General features: G+C 62.4%; 2 protein-coding genes across 3 annotated transcripts; one reads left to right on the top strand and one right to left on the bottom strand.

Annotated features, from left to right (window-relative positions):
* Positions 1 to 183: 183 nt before the first annotated feature.
* GNL3L (G protein nucleolar 3 like) lies at positions 184 to 4,801 on the top strand (the record flags this gene model as incomplete). Its single annotated transcript, XM_034792621.1, is given in 10 exon segments — positions 184 to 285; positions 368 to 484; positions 790 to 873; positions 981 to 1,116; positions 1,365 to 1,468; positions 1,977 to 2,121; positions 2,366 to 2,453; positions 2,535 to 2,712; positions 4,394 to 4,536; positions 4,665 to 4,801. Coding segments are annotated over 10 exon segments (1,234 nt in total), but the record flags the coding sequence as incomplete, so codon positions are not given.
* A 963-nt stretch (positions 4,802 to 5,764) lies between these two features.
* On the bottom strand, positions 5,765 to 12,790 carry PFKFB1 (6-phosphofructo-2-kinase/fructose-2,6-biphosphatase 1). Of its 2 annotated transcripts, XM_034792622.1 has the most exons (14): positions 12,615 to 12,790; positions 12,353 to 12,478; positions 12,047 to 12,143; positions 11,724 to 11,790; positions 11,566 to 11,640; positions 11,226 to 11,282; positions 10,747 to 10,868; positions 10,266 to 10,473; positions 9,383 to 9,529; positions 9,151 to 9,255; positions 8,542 to 8,671; positions 6,811 to 6,873; positions 6,536 to 6,600; positions 5,765 to 5,862 (listed from the first exon to the last, which is right to left on the bottom strand). In XM_034792622.1, exons 1-14 carry the CDS (start codon positions 12,700 to 12,702, stop codon positions 5,803 to 5,805), a joined length of 1,410 nt encoding a protein of 469 aa, XP_034648513.1. In that variant the 5' UTR covers positions 12,703 to 12,790; the 3' UTR covers positions 5,765 to 5,802. The 2 variants fall into 2 exon arrangements, with proteins under 2 accessions (XP_034648513.1, XP_034648514.1); XM_034792623.1 differs by lacking the exon at positions 12,615 to 12,790 and having other exon boundaries at positions 12,348 to 12,478.
* Positions 12,791 to 12,999: the final 209 nt, after the last annotated feature.

Genomic DNA, 12,999 nt, shown 5'->3' with positions numbered 1-12,999 from the left:
GGGGGGCTGGGAGCCAGGACTCCTGGGTTCTCTCCCCGGCTCTGGGAGGGGAGTGGGGGCTGGTGGGTTAGAGCAGGGGGGGCTGGGAGCCAGGACTCCTGGGTTCTCTCCGCGGGGAGAGGACACGGGAGGGCAAATTGCTCCCTGTTGTGTGGTTAGTAACAAGCTCTCCCTTTTACCCAGAGGAAGGAAGCAAAGGGTCATGGGAGAAAAGACCCAGGAGTGCCTCAGCTGTTGGGTTTCAAGGAATATGCGAAGAAGGAAGCTGAATTAAAGCAGAAAAGGGTAGGAGTGGGGGATGGGGGGAGCCCGGATGCCTGGGTTCTCTCCCCGGCTCTGGGAGGCTGAAATCTGGCTGTGTCTCCAGGTGGCGGAGCTGAGGGCGCGGCAGGAGCAGGCCCGGCTCCAGGAGACCAGCCAGCGCCGCAGCCTGGAGTCCCTGCAGCAGGACGCCCTCCGCAAGCAGCGGGATTTCGAGCAGAAGGTAACACAGCCCCTCGGCTCCCAGACCGGCCTCCCCCCACCGGACTCCTGGGTTCTCCCCCAGCTCTGGGAGGGGAGTGGGGGCTGGTGGTTAGGGCTGGGAGCCAGGACTCCTGGGTTCTCTCCCCGGCTCTGGAAGGGCAGCGGGGCCTGATGGTTAGGGCTGGGAGCCAGGACTCCTGGGTTCTCTCCCCGGCTCTGGGAGGGCAGTGGGGGTTGATGGTTAGAGCAGGGGGGCTGAGAATCAGAACACCTGGGTTCTCTCTCCTCCCCCCCCCCCCACTGTTTCATCCCCTCTCTCCCCAGGAGGCCGGGTTGCACCAGCTGCAGGGGCACCCACGGCTGGAGAAGGAGGGGTCCCGCAGGGCCTACTACCGTGAGTTCAGGAAGGTGGGTGTGAGCCGAATGGAGGGAGACCCCCATTCCCCTCCGTGGCGCTCAGTGGGGCCGGGCCATGGAGGGGACCCCCCACTCACTTCCTCCCCTGCTCCCCGCAGGTGATCCAGGCAGCTGACGTGGTCCTCGAGGTGCTGGATGCCCGAGACCCCCAGGGCTGTCGCTGTCCCCAGGTGGAGGAGGCCGTGCTGGAGGCCGGGGGCAACAAGAAACTGGTGCTGGTGTTAAATAAAATCGGTGGGTGTGTGGCGGGGGAAGCCGGATGCCTGGTTCTCCCCTCGGCTCTGGGATGGGAGTGGGGGCTGGTGGTTAGAGCGGGGGGGCTGGGAGCCAGGACTCCTGGGTTCTCTCCCCGGCTCTGCCTTCTCTTGGGCAAGTCCTGTGGTGCCTCAGTTTCCCTCGCTGGGGGTGTGAGCTGGGCTCCTAAGGGAGGAGGAGGGAAGCAGAAATGCTGGGTTAACCCTTCGTGCTCCTGCCCATCCCAGACCTGGTGTCCAAGGAGGTGGTGGCCGGGTGGCTGAAGTACCTGAGGAACGAACTCCCGACCGTGGCCTTCAAAGCCTCCACCCAGCAACAGAGCCAGCACCTGGTGAGCGGGGGAGGGGGCAAATGGGGCCTGGGACCTTTCCCCAATCTTGGCTTCTGGGAGGGGAGGGGAGGGGAGGGGAGTGGGGGCTAGTGGCAGGGCACTGGGAGCCTGGATGCCTGGGTTCGCTCCCCGGCTCTGGGAGGGGAGTGGGGGCTGGGAGCCAGGACTCCTGGGTTCTCTCCCCAGCTCTGGGTGGGAAGTGGGGGCTGGTGGTTAGAGCAGGGGGCTGAGAGCCAGGACTCCTGGGTTCTCTCCTGGCTCAGGGAGGGGAGGGGACTGGGGACTGGTGGGTGAGAGTGGGGGCGAGGCTGGGAGCCAGGACGCCTGGGTTCTCTCCCTGGCTCAGGGAGAGGAGGGGAATGGGGACTGGTGGGTGAGAGTGGGGGTGGGGCTGGGAGCCAGGACGCCTGGGTTCTCTCCCCCGCTCTGTAGGGGCGGGCGGGGTGGGGATGGATAGAACTGTGTGAGCCTTGTCCTGATCTGTTTGCTGCTCTCCCGGCCCCCTCAGCAACAGAGCAAGGTGCCTGTGGCCAAGGCCTCCTGCGAGCTGCTGGCCAGTGGGGCGTGCGTGGGGGCCGACTGCCTGCTGAAGGTGCTGGCCAACTACAGTCGTAGCCAGGACCTCAAGACAGCCATCAGTGTGGGGGTCGTAGGTGAGAGACTGGCCCTTCGCTGCAGGGGACCAGGACGCCTGGGTTTTCCGCCCGGCTCTGGGAGAGGAGGAGGCTCCAGTGGTTAGAGCGGGGGGTGGGCTGGGAGCCAGGACGCCTGGGTTTTCCGCCCGGCTCTGGGAGAGGAGGAGGCTCCAGTGGTTAGAGCGGGGGGGGGGGGGGTGGGCTGGGAGCCCGGATGCCTGGGTTCTCTCTCTGACTCGTGTCCCCCGTGCTCTTGTTCCAGGATTCCCCAACGTTGGCAAAAGCAGCCTGATTAATAGCCTGAAGCGGAGCCGGGCCTGCAGCGTGGGGGCTACGCCCGGCGTCACCAAGTAAGCCCTCCTGTCCCACGCTGGGGGTGGTCCCCCCGGGCCCTGCCCTGCTCCTCGGCTGATGCCCCTTGTTCCCCCCAGGTGCCTGCAGGAGGTCCAGCTCGACCGGCACGTCAAGCTCCTGGACTGCCCCGGCCTGGTCATGGCGACCGCGGCCACAGACGCCGCCCTGGTGCTGCGCAGCTGCCTCAAGGTGGAGCAGGTGGCCGACCCGGTGACGCCCGTGGACGCCATCTTGAGACGCTGCTCCAAGGAGCAGGTACAGGAGGGGGGCGGTTGGTGGAGCGCTCAGTGGGGCGATGCCACCACCAGCGGGGCCACTGCCGTCAACCAGGGGACAGGCCCTGAGAAGCGTCAGATCTGAACGCACCGGCCCGGGGCCCAAAGGAGCTCCAGTCTATTGAACCCCAGCCTTGAGGGTCCTGGGAGGACCTGTCCTGAGCTCCCGCTTTCCTGCCACAGCAGACATGGGGCTCCCAGCCCCCCCGTTTCCTCCCCAGTCTCCCCCCCACAGCTCCTTCTGGAGCAATGAGGAGAAGCAGCGCTGGTCTTTGAAGACCAGGGAGAATTGATTGTTCACCTGGAGCAGGTGGAGAGGCCTTAGGTCGGCGGCAGAGGCCATATGGGGGAGAGTGGGGGTCCCTGCCGCCCCGTTGGTCTGTTCTCACCTCCACGCACTCCTCACGTGGTCACCCTCCCAACCGTTGAGTGTTAAGGGGCAGGTTGTTGGCTCTTCCCTGGGTTGCTGGCTCCTCCATCGTCCACTCCAGCTCTTCCGTTCTTGGGTGTCGCTTCCAGCCACTTCTTCCCAGGGCTGGTTCCAACCCAGACGGTTTAGACTCGAAGCCCAGCCCCTCTCTTCCTTGTCCCAGGAAGGAAACGAACACTTCCTTCCCAAGGGATGGAAATACCTGTCCCAGGACGAGATTGCTCATGGACGCCTTTCGGGGAGGCAGCCTGCTGCCATTTTCCGACTAAGAACGTCGATTAGACGAGAGCAGAATGGTTCACGGGCTCATCGGTGTTTCTTCCAGTTTGTCAAACTCAGTTACTGAGGTCTCACCCTCCCTGACTGAACTGACCTCGACCTCGTTATCTCCAGACTGAGTCTTGCCTGCATTTATACCGGCCTCTGGGCATTTCCACCACATGCGTCTGACAAAGCGGGGATTCACCCACGAACGCTTATGCTCCAATACTTCGGTTAGTCTTAAAGGTGCCACAGGACCCTCTGTTGCTTTTTCCAGATCCAGACTAAGACGGCTCCCCCTCGGCTACTCAATTACTGAGGTTTCCCTTTGATAAGTTCTAGTATTCCCGCTAGCCAGCAAAATGAAACGACGAATAGAATCTCGGGAGGAAGGGCTCAGAACGAGACGACTTTATCCACTGCGATCATCCAGATCAACACAGGCCAGAAAACCTCCCCAAACTAATGCCTGGAGCCGAGCGTTTCGGAGAACCTCTCCGCGTGCCTGAGAAACCACCAGCCATGGAGACCCCACCACGCTGCTGGGAAATTGTTCCGGACTCTCCTCGTTACGAATCGGTGCCTTGTTTCCGGGCGGAATCTGTCCAGTTTCACTTGCCAGCCTGCGGATCGTGTTAGACCAGACTGAAGAGCTCGTTAGTAGCTCTTTGGGTACCTCCGGGGGTTCCTACAGACTGGGGTCAAGTCGCCCCTTAACCGTCTCTCTCAAGCGAAATAGACCGAGCTCCTTGCGTTTCTCACTCCCGGGCCGGTGTTCGAACCCTTGACTTTTTCTCATGGCTCTTCCCTGACCCGTCTCCAGTTGAGCAGCAGGGTCCTGCAATGGGCGGGTGGGGGCCGCAGCGTGGGGGTGTCCGAGGGAAGGTGGAGAGGGAGACACGACCGCGGAAGCGAAGAGGGAGGAGAGGGAAGTGGTTTGATGGGCGTGTCTGGCTGCTCCCCACCCTAGATCATGCAGCACTACGGTGTGCCGGCTTACCGGGACGTCACGGAGTTCCTAGCGCACCTCGCCCGGAGAAAGGGGAAACTGAGGAAAGGAGGCGTGCCCGATCACGAGAAGGCTGCCAAAGCTGTGCTGAGTGACTGGATGAGGTGGGTGGGGAAGGGGCAGAAAGGGGGTGGGAGGCACCAGCCCTAATCTGGCACTAGGGCAGGGGACTGGCTGGCTGGGGGGGTGGGGAATGGGACCCTTTAAGAGCCCCAGTTCTTTCTCCTCCCAGTGGGAAGATCAGCTATTTCACGCACCCCCCAGAGACCCACACGCTGCCCACCCACATCAGCGCCGAGATCGTCACGGAGATGGGCAAGGCCTTTGACTTCGAGGCCCTGGAGCAAGGCAACCAGGAGGCTTTGTCTGGTAACCTGTTACACCCTGCTCCCCTCCCAGAGCCAGGAAAGAACCCAGGAGTCCTGGCTCTCAGCCCCCCCTGCTCTAACCACCAGCCCCCGCTCCCCTCCCAGAGCCAGGGGAGAACCCAGGAGTCCTGGCTTCCAGCCCCCCCTGCTCTAACCACCAGCCCCCACTCCCCTTCCAGAGCCAGGAGAGAACCCAGGAGTCCTGGCTTCCAAGCCGTGCTATGTGCCCTTTGGGGGGCAGTACCACTTTCTCCCCCGGAGGTGGGTGGGATCAGAGCATCTGCTTATGGTGCCCGCTCTGTGTCCGTTCCTGCCCAGACCTCCCGTCGGTTCCNTGTGAACCAGCAGCCCCGGGAGCAGGGGCCTCTGCCCACGCTGAGCCCAGCGCCCAAGGATCCCCTGGGACACTGCCTTTGCCCTCCTGATTCCAGTGCCCCCTGGCACAGCTGCAGAGACCCCTCCTCGCCTTTCTGGGGCTTGTGCAAACCCCTCCCTCCCATCCTCTCCACAGAGGGGCCCAGAGGTGACCTCTGACCCTTGTAATTCACCCAACATTACTTTCACATAAAGCCCCTCCCCTGTTAGCGGTGGGGGTCAATTCTGTTACTCGGGGGGCCCCAGATCTTAGCATTGCACAGCAGAGTGGGTCGGGAACCTGCCAGTGGGGCTGTGTCTGCCGCTGCTGCGTTCCTCCCCGTGAGAGTAATGCCCCATGGCGATCACGGAGCCTTGCTGCATGATTAGCTCCCCCTTGCCGAGCAATTGGCTCAGGCTCTCTGCAGACTCAGGCAGCCTTGCTCGGGGCAGCACCCCCTTGCCAAGTGACTGGCTCAGGCTCGCTGTGGGCTAGAAACCAATTAAAAGCCGAGCTCATGCGGAAATCCGTGTCTCCAGGAGCCGGGGCCAGAGGCCCCAGTCTAGCTTCACCACCCTCCTGGGGAGAACAGCACCGACTACACAGCCGTGGCAAAGGAGAGAATCGGCTTTAATGGGCAGGAGCAGTTAATAGTGGGGGGGCACCGTCCCCAGTGCTTCCTCGGGCTCCCGCGTCACGTCGACATTCTGCAACGAGATCCGGGAGGCACCGGGTTACGCACGCCTTGCTGGATGGAGCTGGGCCTGGTCCCATGGCTTTGAGAGCATGGGGGTTTCCCCTCCCTACCCCTGATCATTTAGATTGTTCTCTGGGGCAGGGCCTGTCTCATTAGGGCTGTGTGATGCCTGGAGCCCTGATCTCAGGCAGGGGTGTCTGTGATGGACCCCTGCTGTCAGGTGGGGTGTCAGGTGCACCCCCAGGGATGTTAATGGGGTTAGCACAGGTTACACACGGAGTTTAGTGGCTGTGTAGTGGGATGGGGGGCAGGAAGGGGGCACAGCCTGGTTAAGGGGGGTCAAATTGACTACACCTGCACCCCAAGCTGTGAGAGCTGCCAGACCAAGATCTTCCAAGCAGGGCCATTTGGTGGGCTCCAGTAGTGCTGGTAAGGGGGGGCAGGTGCTGAGATGGGGGTGGCAGGGGGGAGATAGAGGAAATGGTTGGGGGGATGCAGATCTGTTTACCCCTCCCAAGGTGGGGGAGGGCTGGAGGGGACAGCAGAAGCTGGGATCCAGGCGTGGAGGGTGTTAATTTCACATGGGCTTTTGTCAGTTTCCTGGTGTCCCTCAGTGCGATCAGGACTGGGAGAGTGCACTGGCCTAGTCCCCCAACTTGGGGGCAGGGGAGGAAGCCACTCACCTGGGGGCGCTCCCGGTGCGTGTTCACGGCCTCCACGTTGAGGAAAATGGACTCCACTTGACAACCTGCCAGCACCCCATAAAGGAGAAGGCCCCTAGATTAGAGCAGAGAGATCCATGCGCCCCCCTTTCCTCCCTGGGGCAGGGCGTATAACTGGGTCTGGTCCCCAAGGTTTTGGGGGGGGACCTGCCAGTAGGACACGAACGGACCCAGAGGGATCTGGCACCTGTCTGAGGGCAGCGGGACCAGCCCGTGGTGGATGGAGATGCACTCACCGTATGCCACGGGGGTCAGTTTGAGCACAGTGTGAAGTGGGCATTTCAGATAGGGCAGCTCCTCTGTGGGGAGAGAAGAGGGCAGTTAGATGGGGGAGTTTTGGGGTGCACAGGATTCAGCCCATGGGACACACTGTTCCCCATATTCACCACTTTTATGTGGTGGTTATATTTTGTATAAAGCATGCCTCATGAGGTATACTTTGAAAAGTCATAATCCGCTGAACATCGTTGTCCTGTTAAATGTGTGTATCAACATTGTATAGGGAGTTATGAGATTTGGCTATATGATTGTGACTGATGTGTTATAATTCTGGGCAACACTCACAAGCCAATTTCCCAGGCACAGAGAGACACTGGCTTGCCAGCAAAGTGTTAAAGCCATGTCCTGTCTCATTGGACATTCAGCAGAAGGGGAGAAGGGCTAGACAAAGGCATGGACAGTTGATCTAAAGGACAGTTTGCAGAGTACATATGTCATGGAACCCATGAGCCGGCAGGGACTTTTTCAGTGAAAAGGGTCAGGATATAAGAAGAGTGGCTCCCTCTGCTCCCCCATCTCTACACACGGGATCAAAAACCCATCAGTGAACTGGGAGGACTGGTCCGAACTGGATAGCTTTCCCCTTAGCAGGGACCGCTGAAAATTATGGGGTGAGAGACCTTTTGCTTGGTAAAGTTTACGAGTTAGCTGGTGCTTTTATCCTGGTAGCCAGTTCTGACTCTTGTGCCTGTGTGACTGGAGAGCTCTCCTGCTCTCGTTAATGCCCTTGTTTTAACGGTTTAGCTAAGCCAGCGTGGCAGGGGCGCTCTCCTCAGGTTAACAAAGGCAGGGGCGAGTTCGTTACCCGTTGATGGAACGACTGACGTTTGCACTGTTCAGGGGGGTCCTGAGCAGCGTGAGCCGCACATTTCTGGGGTGCAAGGCTGGGACTGAGGGATGCACAAGTGTCACCCTGTATCTGTTTGTGAGCGGCTGGGAGAGCATGCGTGGCCCTTTGCTGGGGGGCCGGGGCATGGGCCTGGAGCGGCTGCTTGCCACTAGCAGAGCAGTGAGAGACGTCCGGGGCTGGAGAATTAAGGGGAGAGGCAGAAAAGGTCAGAGACTCGCCAAAGAACATAAAAGGGAAGCACATTGTCAGGGTCCCGAACCTTATTAGACCGAGCAGGATTTGGACCAAGCAGTTTCTCTCACCCCCTGGACGTTGCAGGTACGTTACTGTCCTTCATACGCAGGCTTCCCCCTTAAGCTTGGGGCCAGTCTCCTCAGTTCAAGTCTCGATCTTCCCCGTGTTCCTGCTGCTTCCAGCGTAGGCGGGGAGGAGAAAGGCCAGAGCATGATGCCCCCGTCCTCTGTTTTCTACCCTCAGTCCCTGGGCCTGGCAAACACCAGCCCAGACGTGTCAGAGAAGAGCAATCCCCCAGCGTGATGCCCTCTGACAGCCCTGTAAATCCCTTGCTCACAGCCCCCTTGCTGAGGTAGGGTCGTTGAGCGCCCGCCTGGGTGTGGGTCACCGGAGAACCGGCCGTGGCCGACCCCCAGACTTACAGCATATTTCAATAAGTCTCAACCTCTTCCACGTTAACGAGGTACATATTTGGACCGAACGATGGGGTTCAGCACATCATGACCTTTCCTCGGATACCTTACACGGCCATCTATGAACGATAGATATGGGGGTTACAGCTAGAGCGGTAGGGGGCTGGGAGGAGGTAGCTGGGGGGGGGTACCTGCGCTCTTGTCCAGGAAGTAAGCCAGCAGGCAGCGCATGACGGCCTGATGGCAGATCACCAGCACATTCTCCTGCCGCTCCAGTTCCATGATGACGGGCTCCAGCCGCTGCACCAGGTCCTCGTATGACTGGGGACAATTGTGGGGGGGGCTGATGCCAATGAGAGAGATGCTGCCTCCCTCCTCCTCCTCCGCCCCCGGCACAGGTTAACAATCATCACCCAAATCTGCCCATAGATTCTCCAGTGGCAGGAAGTTCCATGGGGTCATTGTGCGTGTGAAAAAACTTGCCCCCCTGCATCATGGGGCAGGGAGTTCCACAGGCTAAGTGTGTTGCCAAATTCATTCCCTTTAGGAATACCCCCCGGCAGGAGACCCATCACTAAACTCCTGGGACCACTCGCTGGCAAGGAGTTCCACAGTCTGAGTGTGCTGCTAAATTCATCCCCCTGGAAATACACAGTGGCAGTGAGTTCCAAAGGTTATTTATGTCTGTCACTATAATTTGCCTCCAAGATCATGTGGCAGGGAGTTTCCTGGGTTACTGACAAGTGAATCCCCCGCCCCCTTCATCCTGCTCCAGTCAGGGTATAGGGCACCCCCCTTACCTCCCCTTTGGGATATCGGTATCGGTACTTGTCTTGATCACGCAGGGCAAACTCCTCCGGGTGATGGGCCTGGATCTCCTCATAGGACATCTCCTCACAGACGCCCTGAAACACCCCATGCTGTTACACAGGGGTGGCCGGATGCTCAGGTTCCATCCCCACCTCTAGGAGGGAAGGGGGGGATCTAGTGGGTTAGAGCAGGGATGGGGGGCCCGGACACCTGGGTTCTCACCGCGTCAATCTCGTTCAGCGCCTTCCACTGCTCGTAGGGCACATGCAGGGCCTCGGCCGTCTGGATCGTCCGCTTCATGTGGCTGGTCCACACCTTGAGCTCCCGGATGTTCTGGCTCTCGATGAAGCCGGCCAGGGCGGAGGCAAACTAGGGGGGTGGAGAGGGGGTGACCCCCGTCCCCAGCCAGGGAGGCACTGGCTTCCCTCCCTGTGTCGCTGCTTCTGGAATGGGAGAGCCCTGATCCCCTGGCAGCAACTGCCCCATCCTAGTCCCCCAAACCTGCTTGCTATGGGCCCCCTCCTCCATACCCACTTGCTATGGGGGTACAGTTTTCCAGCCCCCCCCCCAAACGTTTGCACTCTGGGGGTGCCACTGTCATCCAATCCCCACCCCCCAAGTCTCCTCTTTGCAATGGGCGCCGGTGCCAGCCCCTGATCCCTGCCCCACCTGCTTGCCGCGGGGGGAGAGCCCCGAGGCGCCCCCAGGCCCCGCCCCCACCTGCTTGCCGCGGGGGAAGAGCCCCGAGGCGCCCCCAGGCCCCGCCCCCACCTGCTTGCCGTGGGGGGAGAGCCCCGAGGCGCCCCCGATCCCTGCCCCACCTGCTTGCCGCGGGGAGAGAGCCCCGAGGCGCCCCCAGGCCCTGCCCCCACCTGCTTGCTGTGGGGGGAGAATCATAGAATCTCAGGGTTGGAAGGGACCTCAGGAGGCATCTAGTCCCACCCCCTGCTCAAAGCAGGACCAATCCCAAGACAGACTTTTGCCCCAGATCCCTAAATGGCCCCCTCAGGGATTGAACTCACCACCCTGGGTTTAGCAGCCAACGCTCAAACCACTGAGCTATCCCTCCGCCAAGCCCCGAGTCGCCCCCGTGCCCCGCCCCCACCTGCTTGCCGCGGGGGGAGAGCCCCGAGTCGCCCCCGATGCGCCCCTGCAGGTTGTGCTGGCTCTCGCCGTGCCGGGTCAGGTAGATGGCGCGCGGCGTGACGTGGATGTTCATCAGGTAGTAGACGGTGCGGCTCTGCACGTGGTCCTGCACCCGGTTCACCAGGTACCGCAGCCCCACGTTGAAGATCTTGATGTAGGACAGGGCGCTGGGGGGGGGGATGAGCAGGGGGTCAGGACGCCTGGGTCCCAGCTCTGGGAGGGGAGTGGGGGGGTTTGGGAGCCAGGACGCCTGGGTTCACTCCCTGGCTCTGGGAGGGGAGTGGGGTCTAGTGGTTAGAGCAGGGGGGCTGGGAGCCAGGACTCCTGGGTTCACTCCCTGGCTCCGGGAGGGGAGTGGGGTCTAGTGGTTAGAGCAGGGGGGGTCTGGGAACCAGGACGCCTGGGTTCTCGCCCCGCTCGGAGCGGAAGGGGGGTCTCACCTGTCCAGCTCGTCGTCCAGGGGCTGGTAGTGGAGCTGGTAGCACTCGATGCGCTTGAGGAAATCCTCCACCACCTCCTCCCGGTTACAGTCCTTGTAGTCCGGACTGCTCAGCTTCACTTGCTGCAGGGGGGACAGCAGGGAGATGGGCCCGGAGCCGAGGGGCCCGCCCCCCCCCCCCGTGTGTGTGTGGGGGGGGGGGGGGCCCCGCCCCCCCCCCCCCCCCGTGTGTGTGTGTGGGGGGGGGCACCCCGGCCGCCCGCCTCCCCCCCTGGTGTGTGTGTGTGTGGGGGGGGACACCCCGGCCACCCGCCTCCCCCCCGCCGTTTGTGTGTGGGGGGGGACACCTCAGGCTGCCCGCCTCCTCCCCCGGGTGTGTGTGTTTATGGGGGGGGACACCCCGGGCCGCCCACATCCCCCTGTGTGTGGGGCGGGGGGGGACACTGGGACAGCCAGGTCCCCGGGGGGTGTTTCTCTCACTGTGATGTTCTCCTCGATGATATCCGGGTCGTCGCAGATGGACTCGATGAAAAACACCTGGGGGGGGGGTGTTAAGGTGGGTCTGACAGTGACTGCAGATCCCAGTGCTGCGCACTTCCCCCTTCAGTGCCCCCAGCCCCCCCCCCAGTGCTGTGCCTTACCCCCCCTGCAGTGCCCCCAGCTAGACACCGCCCCTCCCAGCGCTGCACTGTTCCCCACAGCAGTCCTCCGAGCGCTGCGAGCTTCCCCCAGCCAAGGCCCCCAAAGTACTGCGGACTTCCACTGCAGCGGGGCCTTGGGCCAGAACGAGCCCCCCCCCCCCCCCCCGCACCCCCTTCACCTTGTAGCCATGGTCGCCAGCAAACTGCAGGATCATGTTCCGTCGCTCCCGTGTCGTGTTGGTGGCATCAAACACCTGAACATAGGAGCAGGCATGAGACCGGGGTAGATGGGCCCATGGGTCTGGCTGGGGGGAGGCAGGGGGAGGGGCCCTCTTACCGCGACCTGTCCCTCCTCCCGGCTCAGGTAAGTGTGGACGTCTTTCAGAGCGGCCAGAGCGCACTGCCTGGGGGCGAGGGGAGGGGAGGGGTGAGACCCTTACACATACCCCACCCCTCCCCCAGGCTGTGCTGCAAACTTCCCCCCAGCAGTGCCCCCAGGCGGAGTCACCCCCAGCGCCATGAGCTTCCCCCGCAGCAGTGCCCCCAGGCGGAGTCACCCCCAGCGCCGTGAGCTTCCCCCCAGCAGTGCCCCCAAGTGGGATCACCCCCAGCACCGCAAGCTTGCCCCTAGCAGTGCCCCAGCTGGGGTCACCCCCTCACCTGCGAATGTGCATCGCCTCCTGGTTATCTGGCCGGAAGAACTCGTAGTTCTGGTAGGTCTGCACGGCCTCGCGCCGGTACTGCCCCACGTTGAACACTGCGGGGAGAGTGGGGGGTGGGCTGGGGTCCCCGTGCCCCTCCCCACAGCTCCCTGGGATATCCTCCCCCAACAGACACCCACCCTGTCTCCTAATTCCCTGTCCCCACAATCGGAGACCTGCCCCCCCAACCCCCGAGATCTCTGTCCCTGCCAGCTCCACGGACTCCAGCTGCCCTGGTCCTCCCCCGCCCCGCCCCTCACCTCACCCTTGGTGGGGATCCCAATCCAGTTCAGGTAGTGGGTCAGCTTCTTGGAGATATAGGTCTTCCCACGGGCTGGCAGCCCCACTAGGATCACCATCGTGGGCGAATTGGTAAACTGAGGCACAGCGGCTGTTGTGGGGGGGAGAACAGACACCGTTAGCGATAGGGGGCTAGAGACCAGACCCCCAAACCAAGCTGCACCCACATATCCCCCCACCCTGGGGCTAGAACCCCCTAGAGGGGACAGGCCCCATGCCCCACTCACACCCCCTGCGCTGGTGCAGCCGGTTGCTGGCATGCGGGATCCACACTTTCTGCAGCGGTGTCTGGGTGAGCTCCCCCACCTCCGACATCCTGCCCCCCTGGGAGCTCAGCAGGCGTCTCAGCCCCACAGGCTGCCCCTTGCCCTGGGACCAGCCGGTCCCACCCTCTGGGCAGCTTGCCGGGGGGCGGGGGGAGAGACAGGACACCGAGATCACTGACCCCCCATGCTGTGTACACTGCAGATAACACTGATCCCCGCCCCCCCCCGAGCCAGCCAGTCCCTGCCCTGGGGCCGGGTGGGAGCCAGCGCTCCCCAGAGGGGAGAGGCCCCTGCCCCACTCCCCACCCCCCTGAGCCAGCCAGTCCCTGCCCTGGGGCCGGGTGGG

The sequence above is a fragment of the Trachemys scripta genome, chromosome 16 (assembly GCF_013100865.1).
Source record: "Trachemys scripta elegans isolate TJP31775 chromosome 16, CAS_Tse_1.0, whole genome shotgun sequence".
Lineage (NCBI taxonomy): Eukaryota > Metazoa > Chordata > Testudines > Emydidae > Trachemys > Trachemys scripta.
This window is presented reverse-complemented; position numbering and strand designations above follow the sequence as displayed.

Excerpts from the sequence above, each read along its gene's own strand:
- PFKFB1 (XM_034792622.1), bottom strand. The coding sequence starts at position 12,702 with ATGTCGGAGGTGGGGGAGCTCACCCAGACACCGCTGCAGAAAGTGTGG. Across the intron at positions 11,791-12,046 it reads GAGGCGATGCACATTCGCAG|GCAGTGCGCTCTGGCCGCTC; the intron begins GTGAGGGGGTGA and ends CCTCGCCCCCAG. Across the intron at positions 6,601-6,810 it reads ACTGACCCCCGTGGCATACG|GTTGTCAAGTGGAGTCCATT; the intron begins GTGAGTGCATCT and ends GGGTGCTGGCAG.